This window comes from Abramis brama (assembly GCF_963993115.1).
Source record: "Abramis brama genome assembly, chromosome: 25".
In the NCBI taxonomy this organism is placed as follows: Eukaryota; Metazoa; Chordata; class Actinopteri; order Cypriniformes; family Leuciscidae; genus Abramis; species Abramis brama.
This window is the reverse complement of record NC_139987.1, coordinates 19,445,965-19,465,889: the sequence shown is the minus strand read 5'-3', so window position 1 is coordinate 19,465,889 and position 19,925 is coordinate 19,445,965. Positions and strand designations below refer to the sequence as shown.

Genomic DNA, 19,925 nt, shown 5'->3' with positions numbered 1-19,925 from the left:
GAAACAGAACTAAGGTTTACCTCATGTGTCTTCTCAAGGAAAGCTTGGAAAGCAGACAGCATCTGCTTTTGAAGATGAACATATTTTTTTTGTGTGTTTCATGTGAGAAACAAGCAAGGACCCCTCCTGCCATTCCATCATGTACCACAACTGGGCCCCCCTTTAAATTGTCTCGAGCATCTCCTATTTGAAGTTTGCAAGCTCCTCCCCCTTTGAGATCCTGAGTATCAGGAGCTTCTTACTGGTGGAAGGTTATTAAATTCCCAGCACAGACTGGCTCACTCAGGGCATCTCTCAGCACAAGAGCTCACTGGAAGCAGGTAAGCAGCTCTTGTTCTCTCAGCTACTTGTAGCTAGCTATGGAGGATTTTTTATGGCCTGAGGAGCATTTGCCTGGAAAATAATTAGACAATAAGTTATCTGTGGCTAAAATATTTAATGCAAATTGACATATATCATGTACCATTTAAATGCACAGTGATATTCATGTGGTTCACTGTGAATTGATGAACCTCAACTGCAAGCTACAAGATCAAATAACTATGATGGAGGAAATTTACTTTTTCATCTCTAAAATAAAAACCTTTCATTTACTTGAAATGTAATATTGCATATACATTGCATTTGTATTTAATAGTGTATATATAATGCATTAGAAAAATATAGGCACGGTATGTTTATTTATTTATTTATTTATTTACTTGATTGCATTGATAAAAAGCTTTCATTTACAAGAAATTGAATTGCAAATCATATATTTAAATATATCCTTTCCCATTTTAACTTTAGGATTTGGGATTTAGAGCAGTGGGTGTGCTAGAGTTTGTCTCATTCTCTCTTCTATTAGTGTAGGGTCTCTTTTGGGTCACCGGTTCAGCCCAGCTAGCTTGATCTCAGTGTGTTGAGTGACACCGCCAGCATGACCAAAACCACTGGGGAGAAGCCGCGGTCGCGCAGTCGCGTGCAGCAGTTCCGTGAGAGAATGCAACTGCGTTCCCTAAAGGCGAGGAAGAAAGTCGAAGACATCAGTAAAGATGACGTGAAGTCCTTCCTGAGAAGAAATGCTTTTGTGCTGTTCACCGTTGGAGCTGTGGTCTTTGGTCAGTGCACCTGGTTAACTGTACATACATTCATTTATAGTGTAAAAGTTTGTTCTAACCATCTAAAGAAGCCATCTAAACTGAAGTTAGTTTCTTGCTCAAGGGACACACTCCCATCGGTTACCACTCTTTAACCACCATATCACACCACCAGTTTGCAGTGAAGTTTAGATGCCTTTTGACAATGGATGACTTTTGATACATGACAGAAAAGGGGTTTTGACAGATCTCTGCATCTGAATTGTTTTTTTAATGCTTTATACAGGTATCGCGCTGGGATTTGCCCTGAGGCCATATAAGATGTCATACAGGGAAATGAAGTATTTCTCCTTTCCTGGTGAACTATTGATGCGTATGCTGCAGATGCTAGTGCTTCCCCTTCTAATCTCAAGTTTGGTTACAGGTATGATGTATTATTATTTTGAATAATTTTTTTTTACATTTTTTTATTTATTTTATTTTACCAGACATGCAACAGTTCGACCTCAGGTTTTCAATCAAATGTTACTGCGATGATATAAATTAAAAATGCTTCATACAAAAACAGGAAATTTAAGTTTAAGTTCGAACTCTTAGGCCTGGTTTCACAGACAGGGCTTAGACTTAGTTTGATTAGACTTAGTTTCAATTAGGGTATTTAAGAAGCTTTTATAAACGTGCATCTTGAGACCAAACAGTGGTACTGACATATTTTAGGATATGTCAGTGCATGTTGCTTTCAGTTAAAACTCAGCTCAAACATGCATTTTAGTCTGGGACTAGCTTAAGCCTTGTCTGTGAAACAGTTAATGAAAAGTATACAAGTGAAAATGGGGTGGTAGGAAGATCCTCAGTATCTTCTCATTGGGTCTGAGCTGATGGGACCTACCCATAAAAACGTTGTCCCAGGCCTTGTGAAGGGCAAATCAGTGAAGCAAGGACATAGTAAAGCAAGGACATTGATAGAATGAGAACGATGTGAATTTGGAATTGTGGGAGTGGCTGGACTTTTGAAGTAATTCTATAGGATGTGAAAGAGAAAAGGGATTAAAAGAGGCATGGAAAGGAAGGAAAATTACTGGCCAATTAATGCCAACACAGAGAAAAAACAGCTCAGTAATTAAAGGGCCATGGAATTCAAGTCACTGTATATGTTAGAGAATCAGTCACAGAAAAAACTTAAAGGCCTCTGGTTTCACAAAAAGGGCTTAGGTTAAGCCAGGATTAGGCCTTAGTTCAATTAGGATATTTAAGTAGCTTTTATAAACATGCCTTAGAAAAAAACATTACTGGTGTGCATCTTGAGATAAAAAAACGGCACTGACATATTTTAAGATATGCCTGTTGCTTTCAGTTAAAACAGCTCAAACATGTATTTTAGTCTGAGACTAAACTTAAACATTGTCTGTGAAACCGGGGGACGTTTATAGAACAGCAATAAAGAAAACATGACATTATGCTGGACTCTATTTTCTGGTTTGTAGACAGTGACCTCTTTGTGCTTCTATTAAAAGTGGCAGTGAGAATGAGGTAGAGGTTGTAATGACAAGTTCAGCCCCATCCACCCCTGCTGCTTCACATACACAATTTCTACCCTATAAAATATTTTGAGCTTGGCATAACTAGAAATATTTGTTTCATGTATATATATATATATATATATATATATATATATATATATATATATATATATATATATATATATATATATATATATTTTTTTTTTTTTTTTAACAGTACTAAGAAATATCTAGATTTTTAGTTGTTTTGGCCTATTTTAATGCTAAGACTAAGACTGATGCCTATGCAAACTCTAATTGGTTAATGATAATTTGAATAATAATTATTTAAATTAGGTTATTACATTATTATGAATATTATTATTATTATTTTTATTAAATTATTTGTTGGGCATTTTATTTGGTTATTGTGCCACACCTGAGTGTAAGAGGGTGCCGTTTTATTTATTCACTTCTTTGTAGCTGCACAATATGAGTCATTTCTTTTGTTTGATACAAGTGCATTGGGAGACTGTTTGCTGTTGCCCTGGAGACATAGAGAGGGTGGCATGACCGCTGAAACACAGGCCAGTGGAGGAATTTCCCAGGCCTGTCCAGGACAGAGAGAGATGAGCGAATGCCATTTAAGAGTGAGAGAAGTATGGTCGAGAGACACAGAGTGTGAACAGAGGAAATTGTGAACTGAGAGGCTAAACTTAAAAGGCTGTGGAGTTTAAAAGATTCTGGAGTTTGGGCCCCCAGGAGGATGAGAGGACTAAACAATGGCTGCTTTCTCTTTCTGGTCTGTGGATCAGGACAGCAGAAAGGACTCTTTCAAAATTTTAACCTTAATTTCTTTTGGCAAGTCAAAGTCATCTTGCCTAAGCAAATTGACTTCTGCTGAGATTTCTATCAATCCCAAGACTTTTAAAGTCAAACGATATAGTCCTTTTCAGCTAAATTAAGATTATAACATGAATTTTTCACTTTTCACCACCACCATTTTTCATGTCTGTACAAATTCTGGTTGGTTTTTGTATAAAAATCTTAGTAAAAAAAAAAAAAATTCAGCAGGGATGGTACATGGAACCATCTATTGAAAAGTGATTTGGATTCATTCTCATAGAAGAAAATGCTAAAATCGTATTCATTCTGTCTAGGTATGGCAGCGCTGGACAGTCGTGCCTCTGGAAAGATGGGCATGCGTGCAGTGATATACTATATGACCACCACTTTCATCGCAGTGTTTATCGGCATCATTATGGTTCTGATTATCCACCCTGGCAAAGGCTCAAAAGATGAATTCGCCAAACAGCAGAAGATCGAGAAGATCAGCCCAGCTGATGCCTTCCTGGACCTCATTAGGTAACGGGACAGGTGTAGCCCATCATTTACTCCAAAATACTGATATTAACCAATTACTTCATTCAACACATATGCTGAATTACTTTTACAGAAACATGTTTCCACCTAATCTGGTTCAAGCCTGCACTCAACAGGTATGAATGTTTTCCCTTCATCCTATCCCTCAAAATTTCTCAGTTCTGTTTTATCATAAACAATGATAATATATTAGCTGTTTGCATGCATTATGAAATTAGCAATGGTAAATTTTCTTGCCTAAAATGATCTAAAAAAACATAAGCGAATGAATTGAATTGAATTTAACTTAAAATGTAATTTAAGTGAATACTAAAGAGGTAGATCATTAATGTACAACAACTTCTAAACAAATAATGAATGATACAATAACATTTAAATAAAAGCATAAAATATAACTGCAATATAAATTAATATAAATATTTGGCTCCATATCGATTACACTGTCAATGTTGTTTCTTGGGGAATTTTATATTTATAAAGGAATTTTATATAAATAATATTTATAAATAATTATATAAATTATATAGATAGAAATAATATGTTCATGTAACTAAATTTACAAATCTTGGGGAAAAATTATTTAAAATGTAAATATTTTTGATGGGTGAAATTTTTTTTTTATTGTGTGGTGCACCTTGCCAGAAAATGAGAAAATATCAGAATTGCTGACAGGACCAAAAAAACAACAACAACAACTTTTTATTCGGTTATTATAATTTGTTTCTTTATTGCCAATTAGGTATTTCCAGAAATGAAAATATTGAATATTAAAGACTCATATAGACAGATAGACTGAACATCTTAAACCTCACAATATTATATATATATATATATATATATATATAATATTGTGAGGTTTAAGATGTTCAGGAGACAATTTGGAGCGAAGTTCTAATATGTTTCCCTGTTCAGCAGGAAATCAATTAATCATCAAGACTTGATGAGGCTTTATGACATCTCAAAGGACAGAAACTTGTAATTTATCACTCTTGGATCAAAAAGTTTGAGGCCTTGAATTTATAATTGTACCAGTACTGCTAACAAGTGTGACAATGTTTCATTTTTCCTACTGTTGGCCCAGGTTAGTTAACTTAGCATATAAGGAATAGACTTTTTCCATTTAGGATTTTGAGAGTCTGGCTTGATTTCGACCCACAGCTGTGCTTGGCCCGGCTGAGAGCTTTGGCAGAGCTGTGATGGTGCCACAGTCGGATATAATGGGACAGAAATGGTCAGACAATAACACTGAAGAGCCTGACAGTGGCTCACAGTCTGTCCGGACACACTCCACAGGGACACCCTGTAGTCAACCAGATCTAAAAAAATATAATAATAATTAAATTAAAATAAAATTAACAGGATCTTGTCATATACATTTTAAATCAGATTGATTCTTGCTGATTTTTAAAACTAGTTCCTTATCTTTTTCCTCCTGTAGTTCAAGACCCAATATGGCAAGAGGATCATTAAGGTGAAGATGATCGTGAACGATTCAATATTCAACCTAACTAACGCCACCCAGGAGATTTCCCAAGAGGAAGTGATTCCTCTCCCAGGCTCCACCAACGGGGTTAATGCCCTCGGGCTGGTGGTGTTTTCAATGTGCTTCGGCTTGATCATTGGGAGTATGAAGGAACAGGGACAGGCTCTCAGAGACTTCTTCGACTCCCTCAACGAGGCCATAATGCGACTTGTTGCTATTATTATGTGGTGAGTGATCCCAGACACACAAACTTTTGAGAGAGAAAAATCCGTGCTTAAAAAGTAAACTCATTTAAAAACTGTGTTAATGTAGCCTAGGATGGGTTTTCCAATATTCGCTCCTAATTTGAAACATATTAATTTACAATAAACCTCAACAGGGAGCATAACATTTTAAGTGTTTCTTAACCGGTAGCATTATATTTAACTTATAATCCTGCCATGCTAATTTTTTATCACATTCTCTTAAATCCAAAATGAAAAATATTATATTATATTATATTATATTATATTATATTATATTATATTATATTATATTATATTATATTATATTATATTATATTATTCAAAAGTTTGGGATCAGTCATTTTATTATAAAAAAACATTAACACTTTTATTCAGTAAAAACACATTAAATTGATCAAAAGTGATTGTAAAGACATTTATAATGTTAAAAAAAATGTTTTATTTGAAATAAATGCTGTTCTGTTGAACTTTATATTCATCAAAGAAAATAATTTTTTTCCACAAAAATATTAAGCAGCACAACAATGTTTTCAACATTGATCATAATGAGAAATATTTATTGAGCAGCAAATCAGCATAAAGAATGATTTCTGAAGGATCATGTGACATGATGTAATGATGCTGAATATTCAGATTTGCTGTCAAAGGAATAAATTACATTTTAAAATATATATATTTTTTTACTGTTTTTACTGTATAATTGATCAAATGTAGCCTGGGTGAACATAAGCCATATAAACCATTATAATTTCAAATAGGTAATAAATATTTATTCAAATTCATTGTTATTTATTTGTTTATTGGAGTAGTAATGTATTGGAAAGAGTAGCTTATTAGGAGGCCTAACAAAAATCTGCCTCAAGATTAACTTTGTGGCTTGTAATGTAAGTAATTTACAATAAGACATTGATCATAATTCATAACAGAAATGCCTCATAATAACCTTCACCTTACTGTAGAATTAGATTAATTTCCTCTTTGTCTGGACAGAAATGTGCCCTGTGCTCTCATTTTTTGTGACCCTGTTTCATGACCTCCTTTTCATCCGCATGTTTAACTCATTGACATTTTAGGAAACCTTATTAACAAGTGATGCTTCTGGATGCAGATCCATCCCTGATCCTTGATCTGTTTTCTTTCCACCGTTATAATTTGGTAGTTTACTTTTGTGACTGAGAATGAATGAAGGTAAATGAGTGCACCGTGTCTTTAAACTCCATATCCTGTTCCCAGGTATGCACCTATTGGTATCCTCTTTCTGATTGCTGGAAAAATCGTGGAGATGGATGACATCACTCAGATGGGCGGTCAACTCGGCATGTATACGATAACAGTGATAATCGGCCTCATGATACACGGCATGATCATTCTACCGACTTTGTACTTCGTCATCACCCGGAAAAACCCCTTCATCTTCATCACGGGTTTGCTGCAGGCCCTCATCACGGCTCTCGGCACCTCTTCCAGGTAGGACCGACAAAGTCAAGCTGTCGAAATCATGAATATTGTGCTATCGTTTCACTTTTACATTTTCCATCCCCCAGCTCTGCCACTCTTCCGGTTACCTTCAGATGCCTGGAGGAGAACAATAAAGTCGACAAACGCGTGACTCGATTCGTGCTGCCCGTTGGAGCCACGATCAACATGGATGGAACAGCACTGTATGAAGCCCTGGCAGCCATCTTTATCGCCCAGGTTAACAACATGGAAATGAACTTTGGGCAGATCATTACCATTAGGTGGGATTTTAAAATATAAATAACTCATTAAGAAAACAGAACATCACAGTTTTCTACATATGATTGATATTTTTTTTAATGATGCAGCATCACAGCCACTGCTGCAAGTATCGGGGCGGCCGGAATCCCCCAGGCTGGGCTGGTCACAATGGTGATTGTGCTGACCTCTGTCGGACTCCCAACCGATGACATCACCCTCATCATTGCAGTTGATTGGTTCCTGTGAGTGACCTCTTATAGAATCGTGATTTGATATGGTTTAAAAAGGGAATAACAATGCAAAAAATATATTAATTTGAAGTATTTTGCAAAACAAGGCAAAATCTTCTGCTAAAATGACTGTGTTTGGCACATATTTGGGACTCCCGTCTTTTTCTTTTTTTCATTATCAACCCAGGTGACACACTTTGATATGTTCCCATTAGACTTGCTCCATTTTTTCAATGCATTTCATGTAATTCAATAGGTTTTAACATAGAAACGTAATTAGGTTGGCCAAATTAATCATTCCAGATAGATCCCCTTTCCCACAAGTTACACAGCTAAAAGTGTTATTTAAACTAGGATAAAAACTGAGCTGAAAGTAGAAAACTTTTTGACAACCAATCAAGTATCGCTGATATTTTACTGTCTGAGGGTGAAATATACAGGGAAATAAATGGATTGTTCATCCATTCACTTTCTGTTGCACTTACAGGGATCGACTGCGCACAACGACTAATGTCCTGGGAGATTCTATAGGAGCTGGAATTATAGAGTTCCTGTCCAAAGATGAGCTTCAGGGCGGTGATGTGGAGTTGGGGAGCTCTGTGCTGGAAGAGAACGAAGTGAAGAAACCTTATCAGAAGATCCCTCAGGAGAACGACTATGAGAATGAGAAACCACCAGACAGTGAGACTAAGATGTAAAGCCTGCATATTCAACGCCCAACCAAGGATTTTATGTGTGTCTGTATATGTACAGTGGCCCCAGAAAATATATGAACACTTACGATACACTAAAAAGTATAAGAATTTAATTGCATCATATAAGGAAAAATCTAACTAAATGCATTTATTTTAAAGAAATATTGTATAAGCATGCTATTCAAGCAAAACAAAAAGTATTTGGACACTTTCTGATTGTGGAAATTTGGGAAATGAACTACACTTGACTTTATAACATACATATACACATACGTGTTTGTATATATTTATATATATATATATATATATGCAAATTCTGTTTCAAATTCTGCTTACGTGTCAAAAGTGTCCAAATATTTGTTAGGGCCTGTGTACATATATATATATATAGTATATATTTGTTTTGTTTTTAAATCTTTTGTTTTCAGCCTTCTTTTTTCCTTTTACTGTTGTTGTGCTTAAGTTTGGTTCTCCAGGTCATACCGATTGTTATTTTGATTTGGCAGGAGAGTTTTACCTTTACAAAAACATAATAACCATTCCTCTTTTGAATTGCTTTTTCATTATTTTAATAATTAGCTGAAATGTGAATCTTTGTAGGATATGGGGGGCATTGGTATGTTGGTGACCAACGTTTGACACACGAGCTACAAGAGTGTTAAAACGAACAGGGTCATGGATGTACACAAGACTGATTTTAAGCAGAAATGAATGTCAGTGCTTCATCTGATGAACAGACAGAAGTTCATTCCACTTTGCTTATGCCAAGTTCTGCACTAGGTGTTCAACATGAGCAGGAGACCAAGATTAAAAGCTTTTGGGCTCCGTTTGTAATGTGATCATCTATAAGTGGAGTATAAAATATGTATTACTGTAAATATCAAGAGAAAATTATGTTTAGCTTTGAAAGCTGCTTTACACATCTTTATGTATGAGAAGACTCATCGATATTCCTCAGTGTTTCAGCAGCTATTTGACTTTTCTCTGCAGCTCGCACAACTAATCCTAACTGAACAAACAAATACTTATGCGTTTGAGATTTTTTTTTTTATTATTGTTTTTTATTTTCCTATAGTTCATCCACTGACCCTTTTATTGCCATTTGCTAACATTAATGATACATAGAAATAATAAGTGCTACTGAATATTAATAGTAGGAAAAAAAGGACTGAATGTTTACAGTCTTGTGATTGCAGTGACTCTGAAGTCATTTTGAAAATGTAAATCTTTTGAAAACATGCTATAGACACAAGTTGGACTCACATGTACTCGGCTGGAAACTGTGATCTTATATTTGCCTTTTTTAAATTCTTAGTTTTTTTCATGTTGCTGTATATTTCCTGTCTCTAAAGCAAAATGGGTGATTAGAACTATAGAGAAAGAGCATACGCATGTTGTGTGTTAATTATAGTTTTGAATAAAATGGAGAGTGGTGATGCATTGTGTTGGAATTTTGATTAATGATAGATGAGTAGCTGTGGTTTATTATATTTTTCACACAGTCCAACTTTTTCAACAAACTCTTTTGATATTGGAGAATTAATCTTAATTAAACATGAATAGAATGTGGAATATAATTAATATATTCAAATGTATTTATTTAAAAAAGGCCAGAAAATGTTGATTAATAGTTTCTGCACATAAAGGAAAGATTAAAACGATCAATAGACAAGAAACACAAACTTCTAACCTAGTGGATAATTCTAAATGGACTCATGCTGCCATCTAGTGGGCAATAATTTTCTTCAGGCAAAAAAAAAAAAAAAAAAAAGTTCATTAGTATTCTAGTAGTTGATAACTGTATTTTAATGCATTATGCGCCGCATTGTTATTAAAAAGCTTTAATGAAGGTGCATTTGTGCTATAGTTAAGGAAAGGGTGTGCTTGTCTCTGTTATGATGTCTTAAAGAACATCTATGTGCCTTCATTGAAGTCAAACTACACTTCACACTTCAATGAAGGCACAAAGGTGTTATTTAAGACGTTATGACAGAGGCAAGCAAACTTTTTCCTTAAAGGGATAGTTCACCCAAAAAGGAAAATTCTGTCATAATTTACTCACCCTCAAATTGTTCCAAACCTGTGTGAGTTTTGTTGAACACAAAAGAAGATATTTTGAAGAGTACAGTTGACAAAAACCATTGACTGCCCTAGTATTTTTTTTTTTCCGTACTGTGGAAGTCGATGGCTATCGTCAACTGTTTTGTTACCAACATTCTTCAAAAAATCTTCTTTTTTTTTCAGCTGAAGAAAGAAAACCATACATGTTTTGAACAAATTGAGGGTGAGTAAGTGATGACAGAGTTTTCATTTTTGGGTGAAATATCCCTTTAACTATAGCACAAATGTTTGCTATAGTTTTTTAATAACAAATGCGGTGCATAATGCATTTAGCCAATTTAGTCAATTGGACATAGTCACACACACACACACACACACACACACACACACACACACACACACACACACACACACACACACACACACACACACACACACACACACACCAAAGTGCCTACACATTTTTCTTCTCTAGCAGTGGGTTTATATTCTAGATCATAATCTAGATCAGATCTAGAACTAGATAATATAGAAGTTTAAAATCTAGATCAAAACCCTCCTAAATTAGAATATTTTCGAGACAATTTATTATTTACAATAATTGCTGGCAAAAAACAATGGCTTGACATTTTTTCTTTATTAGCCTACCTTTTTATAGTTTTGATGTTTAATTTCTTTTCTTCTTTTTTTACTGTTCAAATCAGGCTATAGACATTAAGGTATGTGCCTATACAGAAGCTAACTGAGCAATATTCAGAGTGATGTAAAAACTATTATGCCTGAAATATTAGTTTAGTACCGTGAGGTGGCGATATTGAACTCATATCCAAATGCCTGTACACACTACCATGAACAATATCACGTTGGTTCAGCCAAAAACCGTTCACACACATTTTCATTCATCAAAACATTCTGATTTTAATTAGTTTTATCAATTGAAAAAGTTACAAAGTTAAGGCAAGACACCACTGGTGAATTGGGTAAATATTTTTAACTAATTTATTTCATACTTCCCCAGTTAATTAGCCTAATCGCAGGAAATTAAGACATTCAGTTTTAGATTAGCCTACAAGTTTTCTGAAATGTTATGTTAAACGGGCAAATGGGGCGTTATTTAACAACAACAACAACAACAAAAAATGGTGTAAACTAATTTGCATATTTACAGACCATAAATCTGATTATTGGAAAAAGCCAGGTTCAAAATAAATGTAGGTGACATACTAGAGTTCAAGTTTTTTTTACATAGGGGATTTTAGATAATGCTTTCAACAGTAACAACAACAACAACAACATGATATTAGGAGTAAGGAGAATGTCATGAACAAACCCCTCTAAAAACCTTTAAAATAAAACTGGAAAGTCTGGTGCATGAAAGTGCAACTTAAGTTTAAATTTCTGGATCACTGCATGAGAAAAACATAATTTTGAGAAAAAATATGTATTGTAATTGAAATGTAGGCTACAGACACAATGAGATCAAGTGTGATAGGCTACTGTAATAAACACCTACATGTGTATTTTGGATGTTTCAGACATGTTACATGTTACGGAAGCAAAATAGCCCAAAATCTCTTGTGCATGAAAAAACAATGGTTTGCCTGTAGTCTTAATTACCTTAATTAAAAAGGTGTATTTTGCTTATAAAGCTCCACGATAATTGTATACACGGGATACAAATGTATACACGTTTAATGAACACACACCTCAGATATTTGAATTACAGTGAGAAGAAGAGAGGAAGGAGATGAAAGCAGAGTGGAGGATGATAGAGGAGAGGATGGGAAGCAGCGGATGGGAGAAGGAGGGAAGGGGAGGAGAGCAGGCAGCGGAAGTCGGCGGGTCGCTGCTGGTTGGTTCGGCGCCGGTGGAGGGAGTCATTCCTGCAGCAGTGCTTCCGGTCGGCATTTTGTTCTGCGAGAGAGAGAGTGACTCTGTGTGGATTCTTTTATGAGCGCCCAGGAGCCTTTAGGAACCGAATCCTTTCTGCCATCGTCCGGAGTAAAGTGCGAGCTTCCGCGGGCGCCTACGAGAGGAATGACCGCCGCCCGTCCGTCTTCATGTTCGCAGTGAGAGGAAGCGGTGCGACCCGGATTATTGTTGTGAGAGGGACACAGCGAGCCCGAACCCCTCCACCTTCAGCTTTCAACAACAGAGCCTCAGGTAAACGCGCCGGACCAGTTTCGCTTGTTCCGAGTGGGGGAGCACAGTAGCCAAGCGTCGGGGTGAGACGTGCTTCGGACTTTTCGAAAGGTTATCAGTGTTGTGCAGCCCTCGCTCAGTGTTAGCATACGCGTTAGCTCGGTGCGGGCCCGCAGGCGAATCCGCGGTTCGGATGGTTCGCGAGCGAAAGGCCAAAACGGGCCGTTTAAACGGACCCAACCGGTCCAGGGGGCTCGTCTGGAGATGCAGGTGTGGAGCTGAACCCGAAGCCCGGAGATAAGAGTCATACAGGCCTGCAGCTCCGCAGACCAGAGTAAACAATACTGTCCTCTCAGAGTAAACCTCATTCACCTTCTATCAGAGTAAACAATACTGTGCTTTTAGAGTAAAACCGCTTTCAGCGTCTGTCAGAGGAGGCAAAATCATACCAGAACCATCCTTAATAACTTGAATTCAGAATAAACAATATTCTCATATTAGAGCAAACTTGTTAGCCATCAGAGTAAACAATAGTCATACTACAGCAACCCTCATTAACTGTCTGACAGAAAAAATGCAATACGCTCAACTTAACGTACCATCCAGCGAAGTAAACAATAACAAACATCTAGATTAGATAGCAAACCTGATCAGCTATCCATCAGAATAAACTAAACACACTTCTTAGAGCTGCACTTATTGGACATCAGAATAGTTTCATTAATGAGTATCAAAACCTCGCATTATAGCAAACCTTTGAGCATCTGTCAAAGTAAAGGGCAAACAATACAGTTCTGTATTGAGTAATACTGGCCTTTAATTAATCAGAGACAATTTATAATCAGAAAAGAATCGTTATCAAAATATTCATAACTAGCTGGTCGCATGAAGGGAATATAAATTAATTATTGAAATGTGGAAAGGCCTTTACCTGCAGCTCTATATTCTTTTCATTTACAAAGGCGAAGAGTTTCTATGCTCGTTTACTGTTAATTAACTCTGACTTGAAGAGAATGTAAAGGATATTCAAATTAAGGCTCTAGTGAGATTAATATGATCATAAACAAATATCGTAAACATTTGTAATGCTCAATCTTTGAATATAGATATAGCTAGTAATATTCATATATATATAGCAATATTTCTTTATAAATAACAGAATGAAACAACCTCTTTTATAAACAAACAAAAAAAAATTTAATATATAAAATAAATAATCTTATTTTTCAAACCCATGTTTTTAAATTAACAAATCTCCAAAGTTCTGTTTAAAACACAAAATATTTACATATATATATATATATATGTAAATATTTTGTGTTTTAAACAGAACTTTGGAGATTTGTTAATTTAAAAACATGGGTTTGAAAAATAAGATTATTTATTTTGACAGCTAGGAATGAATGAATGAAGGAAGGAAATGCTGCTTTGGTTTAGTTAGCTTTAGCGGTTCGTGTCGCGTATATGTGCACAAATTGAAAACTGAAAGTAAATTCAAAGTTTTGTGTCTGTTGACAAGATTCTGGATTCATTGCAGTAGATTCTGAGAAAGGAATACAGTTGAAATCGCTCACATTTATGACAAGACTGTCAGATTTGGTTGTTTAAATTGCTGTGGTGTTTTATTGGAGCAGCTAGTGCTGGAGAAACATTGAGCTGTGGCTGGAATCTATGAATGAGTTTTCACATAGCAGACCAATATTAATTTATTAACCTTTAATAAAAAAACAAAACGGGTGATAGAGATTGTCCTGAGATGAACTTTAGTGTTTTTTAATAACTTACCAGTACACCATCATTTGATGCTTTTGCTGTAGATTTTTTCACTTTATTTCATTTGTACTTGGATCAATGTTTGTGTAATAACAAGTATAGGCACTCAAGAAAATATATTTTTGTTTTATTGAATCTTCTCCTGTACTGTACATAACTTCACAGTCGCACTTTTCCCGAGTTTTGTTGCACTGTTGTCTAGTCTACAAGGCACCATGAAATGTCATGTGTATTTATATATTTATTTATATAGCCAGTGCTGGGTAGTAACTGATTATATGTAAATCTGAATTATGTAATCAGATTCTATTACTTTTTAAAATACTCATAATAAGAATGCAGATACTTTTTTATTGATTACATGGTTACTAATATTCACAAAATGAAAATTTTGTAAAGTAAATTATTCAAAATTAACTGATTCTCCCTAATTCTTCATTTTTATTTTTTCAATTTTCCTTTCTCAAAAGTTGTATGAAATTGCTCACACGGACTCACTAATCAGGCGACTATAATTAAATGGAAAAGAAGAGGCCGCACAGCATAAAACAAATAACATATTTAATTTTTTTTTTTTTTTAATTATTTTTTTCTTATAATGTAACTTTTTTATGATTTAATTCATTATTTGCTTTTCGTAAATGTATGAACCCTCTGCAGTTTCTTCCCAAACCCTAGTTAGGGAAACCCTGACGTAATGTAATTTTTAATGCACTTCATGTTGTTGATATTTTTCTTTCTCTCTATTTTTTTTTTTTAATCAATAGAATCAAGATTCTATTCAAGTCAATATTATAAAAACAAGTTGGGTCAAAAGTAATCTAAACGTAATCAAAAAGCAGTCAGATTACATTACCGAACAATTGTACTAACTACAATTTTTATAATGTAATTTGTATTCAGTAATGGAGTACAATTTAATTACTTTACTCAGAACTGTATATAGCTTTAGATATCTAGAACTGATCAGAGTCTGTTTGTTAGGAGTATCAATACAGCGGCCCTCATATTTGAGCTATATTGGCGTATATACTACCAGCCTAGAATGTAATCCAAAGACAGACAAAATGTATACGAGAGCGCTGTTTCCTCTCATGCACGTCTGAGTTTGTGTTGGGCAATGTATGATCCTTTTTGATTTGTTGTTGTGAAACTCAAACTTTTGAAAATGTTTCAAAGTGCAAGTTTTTGAAAACTATACCGTTATACTCTGTGTAAACTACAAAAACACGAATTTGTGAAAACTGCTCATGCGTATTACGCGTTCAATCTATAGGAGCGTACTTGTGTTTCTTTACAAAGTGACATCGCCAACTACTGGCTTGGCATGATTAATACAGCGTTTTTAATCGTTTTCGCAGATCAGTGTGAACGAGGACTGTTTTGACAACGTTGTTGCCTGTACATGAAAAACACCAAGAAAAAACTTTTCTGTTTTTAGTACATCATTGTCGTGTAAACGTCCCCTTAGAGGATTATTCTTTGTCCTACTATTTATATAAAAATTTTACCTGATGTTATCGAATGCTGAAGGTTCATAATAATAAATAACCTAAAAGTGCAGATTCTACAAATCTATATCTAAATGCAAATAATAATCATCCATTCTCTTCAGATTACAAAAATCTGTGCATATTATGATAATAATAATAATTATTACATAATATATAATATGCATAATAATAATAAAAGCATTGTGCATTGTAAATATCTTATTATTATTAAGTATTATTATCAATAGTAATAATTTATTTACTTTAGTAATTATATTTATTTTATATATATATTTAGAATATATATTTTTTATTATTGTGATTAAAAGCGGAAATAAGACAATTATCTTGTATAATAATATTTAATATTTAAATAAATATTTCATATTTAAAAATGATCCTGATCCCTAAATATCAGTTATTGAACATTTAAACATAAAAATAATCAATATTGTATTTTTTAAAAAAAGAGTCAATCTCAGTTCTTGTTTACATAGGCCGTTATCACCAGAAAAAAATAGTTTTTGCAATTACTCGCAAGTAATTTCTTCCTTCTTTGGTTGTATTTTATGAATGTTTTCTCCATTCTGCTGCTTCCAGTTGCTCTTATAGCAGTAAAACGCAGGGCATCCACAGGCAGCTGCATGCCTTTTATGTTTTGGAATTGATGTTGGAGTCTCACTGAGACTCTGGTGGTTTACAGTAGAGGAAGCGATTGGCTCTTGAGCAGCTGAATGCCGCTGAAGCCAAACTCCGGCTTCTTCCAAATTTGTTGCAGCCGTCTGGGGAAGACCTTCCTGTTTCAACAGGACAGTGTCTCCTGCAGCCTTTCCCAGTGCCTGATGGGAAACCCTCCTAGAGTAGTGGAGGCAGTTCTAGCAGCATAGGGGGAGGGGCAACTACAAAATAAAGCCCATTTGATGAGCAGATGCGCGTGTAGTTTTGGCCATGCCTGGTACCTCTTTTGTTCTGAGCATAATGCATATGGTAAGTTTAAAATTACGTTTTTTGTTTTTATGTATATGGCTATGGTAACATTGTGTTCACAAAAGTAATGTATACCTGACAATGATCAGAGTTTTACTGAACACAAGACCTGATACTTTTTTTGGTGGATAGTTACTTCTTTTAGAAATTCCAGATATCAATGCTAGCAAACATTATCGTGTTGATCAAAACAAAGTGACAAAGTCATGCTATGAGAAAAACGAGGGGTTTGCAAAGTTATTGCTATTAAACTATTATGAATGTAAGAAGTGGCAGTGAAAAAGATATACGCTTTCGTATCAACTAAAGTCTCTTATGCAGAATACTGTAAAAACAGTGATGCTGTGAAATTGTTTTCTATTTTTATATATATTCATTTTTAAAGTATAATTTATTCGTGTGTTGGCAAAGCTTACATTACTCAAGTTGTTTGTGTCACATGATCTGTCAGAAATCATTCTAATATGCTGATTTGGTGTTCAAGAAACATTTCTTATTATCAATGTTGAAAAAATTTGTGTGGAAACCACGCTGCATTTGTTCAGGATTCTTTGATGAATAGAATAGATGGTTCAAAAAGAACAGCATTTATTTGAAATAGAAATGTTTTGTAAATTATTATAAAGGTCTTCACTGTCACTTTTGATCAATTCAGTTAATCCTTGCTGAACTAATGTATTCATTTCTAATAAAAATCTTACTGAACCCGTACTTTTGAACGGTAATGTAGAAAATTAGATTAAAAGGGTAATTTTTCAAGGATTTAAACAATAAAAAAACATTTATGAACAATTAACTAAACCTGTTTGTGGAGCCTTGCTGTCCTCATCTTTTAGTATCATAAGATTTAAATAAAATTAATTATAATACTATCACTGTATTATTGTTTCCATATCTCAGAAAGGGAAGCGCTGTTATTATTACAATGTTCGTGGATGCTAAAATGATGATGATGATGTCATCATGTCCTCTTCTTCCTCTTGCAGCAAAAGATGTAAAGGTGGATCAGTGAGCAGCGACACTGAGCGACCTGTGCATCCACGCGAGCTCCCTGCCCTTCTTCAGCATGAATGGGGATATGCCTCATGTTCCTATCACCACTCTCGCTGGGATCGCAAGCCTCACCGACCGTAAGTCATGCAAACTTTTTGTTAACTGAACTTGTATGACAAATCCAAAGCCTGTATAATAAATTAATTATACACATTGTACCTTTTAAATATGCATTTAGAAATGTAATATAGGCTAAATCATTTAATATTTATACCATACTTGAAAGTATCTTATTATCGGAGTGTTACCAAGACATAGTGAAGAGTGTTCTATTGATCATGTGACTTTAACTTGGTGGCAACCGTTAAGATGGAGACCATCATTCTGTAGAATAAAACATATTTTTGTCCTCCACTGAAATGAGTTTTTATCTCATGTGAGTTTACGTCATTGTAAAGACATTTTTTGAAAGTAGGGTTGCACGATATATCGTTTTAGCATCGTTATCGCAATGTGCGCATGTCAAGTATGTTGACCGTAGTTGATCCGTTCGGACCAAGCACCACGGTTCGAAACGCATGTGATACTCAGATTAATTGCATAATAGAGCAAAAGTTTATCATTTGCATGTGTTTAACATCCTGTCAGTTTAAACATTCAAGCGATTTTAAACCATTTGAGTGCAAGACGACACGAAAGAGAACTCAATTCGGAACTTGCTTGTAATTTGTTTATTATTTCTATGCAGATTTACTCCCCAAAGAAAATCACCTCAATCATTCTAGAATGATTAATTCTTTCCAAATTTTAGTAACTGCTGTTTAGTAGCTATTAAAGTAATCTGGTGATTTTTTTTTTCTTTTTTTTTTTCTCTCTTCTCTTCTCATTTATTTCGCAATATATATCGCAGAAAAACAAAATATTTCAATGTCCAATGTTGTGCAGCCCGATTCAAAGGAATTGTTATGAAAATTAGTCAGAAGTCGTCAGTTGAAAAAGTATATACTAATGAATGCCCTCTTTTGGTTGGCTTTCAAATCAATTGGACTTGATTTGTAAAGGCAATACATTTCTTTGTACCTGAATCAAAATGGAAAGTCCCGAAGAATGAATTAAATATTTCATGTCTTCTGTTGTGATAAGGAATAACTCATGTTTTTGTGTTTATTTCTTAGTGTTAAATCAGCTGCCTCTCCCCTCCCCTTTACCTGCCACCACCACTAAGAGCCTGCTTTATAATGGGAGGATCGCCGAGGAGGTCAGCTGTCTGCTTTCCCGGCGGGACGACACTCTCGTGTCCCAGCTGGCTCACAGCCTCAACCAGGTGTCCACTGAGCACATGTGGGTACCTCACCAAATGAGTTTATCTTGCATGATATGTTAAATATCTGTGTGTCTCATTCAGTCTTTGTAATTCTGCATGCAGAGAGCTGAAGGACAACTTGGGCAGTGATGACCCGGAAGGAGATGTGCCTCTACTGCTACAGACGGTGCTGTCCAGGAACCCCAATATCTTCAGGGAGAAAAGTACGCCCACCCGATATGGGGTTCAGGGCGGTAAGGAGAAACTGCAGAAATAAAGCTGTTTAGTCTGGGCATGCTTTTACTCTGTGGCCTCTGTTTGAGCTCCCTGGATTAGAAATCCCATTTTCCTAGTTTCCAGACTGTAGTTAGTGTTATTTAGTGGTAACATCAATTATAATTTTAGACAAATTAAATCAAATGCCTTTGAAACTGCCATTATGTAATCTTTTTACATTTTGGCTCTATGCATGCACTACCGTTTAAAAGTTTAGGGTCGGTAAGATTTTTACTCTCATGCTTAACTAAGGCTGATAACTAATTTATTTAAAGCCGCAGTCCGTAACTTTTGGCGCTCTAGCGGTTAATAAACCGAACTGCATGCTCCTTGCGGAAGAACATTGTAGCCAGAGATACTTCTCTCTGTTTATGTCTATGACGATTCACGCAGGTACTGGGCTACTCCGCAGTGGTACAACCCGAACCTGTCTAATATAGTCTGAATATAAACACTTACTAAAGGTGTACCATAGTGATTCAGGATAAGACAAAAGCAGGTTTGGAAAATGGATTCATGATGTACTCGCTTATTATATAAATTGTCAATTTTGAACAGGAAAAA

The 19,925-nt window shown here is 35.1% G+C and overlaps 2 protein-coding genes across 5 annotated transcripts in view; both read left to right on the top strand.

Moving 5' to 3' along the window:
- The first annotated feature begins 178 nt into the window (after positions 1-178).
- slc1a3b (solute carrier family 1 member 3b) lies at positions 179-9,769 on the top strand. The gene is made up of 10 exons (XM_084104098.1): positions 179-320; positions 848-1,100; positions 1,366-1,503; positions 3,739-3,943; positions 4,035-4,077; positions 5,400-5,671; positions 6,923-7,156; positions 7,234-7,428; positions 7,516-7,650; positions 8,126-9,769. Exons 2-10 carry the CDS (start codon positions 920-922, stop codon positions 8,334-8,336), a joined length of 1,614 nt encoding a protein of 537 aa, XP_083960224.1. The 5' UTR covers positions 179-320; positions 848-919; the 3' UTR covers positions 8,337-9,769.
- Positions 9,770-12,239: 2,470 nt separating this feature from the next.
- Positions 12,240-19,925, top strand: part of nipblb (NIPBL cohesin loading factor b) — a 39,932-nt gene continuing 32,246 nt past the window's right edge. For 2 of the 4 annotated variants that reach the window (XM_084103881.1, XM_084103879.1), the window contains exons 1-4: positions 12,268-12,557; positions 17,776-17,919; positions 18,958-19,123; positions 19,209-19,309. In XM_084103881.1, the coding sequence (XP_083960007.1) occupies positions 17,856-17,919; positions 18,958-19,123; positions 19,209-19,309 (331 nt within the window). In that variant the 5' untranslated portion in view covers positions 12,268-12,557; positions 17,776-17,855. Of the gene's footprint in view, positions 12,558-17,775; positions 17,920-18,957; positions 19,124-19,208; positions 19,340-19,925 lie in introns of all 4 variants that reach the window. The other 2 variants (XM_084103878.1, XM_084103880.1) reach the window with 2 other exon arrangements.

Bases quoted from the DNA above. Each gene is read 5' to 3' on its own strand.
- slc1a3b (XM_084104098.1), top strand. From the start codon at position 920: ATGACCAAAACCACTGGGGAGAAGCCGCGGTCGCGCAGTCGCGTGCAG. The intron at 3,944-4,034 runs GTAACGGGACAG...TTACTTTTACAG, and splicing joins GCCTTCCTGGACCTCATTAG to AAACATGTTTCCACCTAATC. The intron at 4,078-5,399 runs GTATGAATGTTT...TTCCTCCTGTAG, and splicing joins TTCAAGCCTGCACTCAACAG to TTCAAGACCCAATATGGCAA.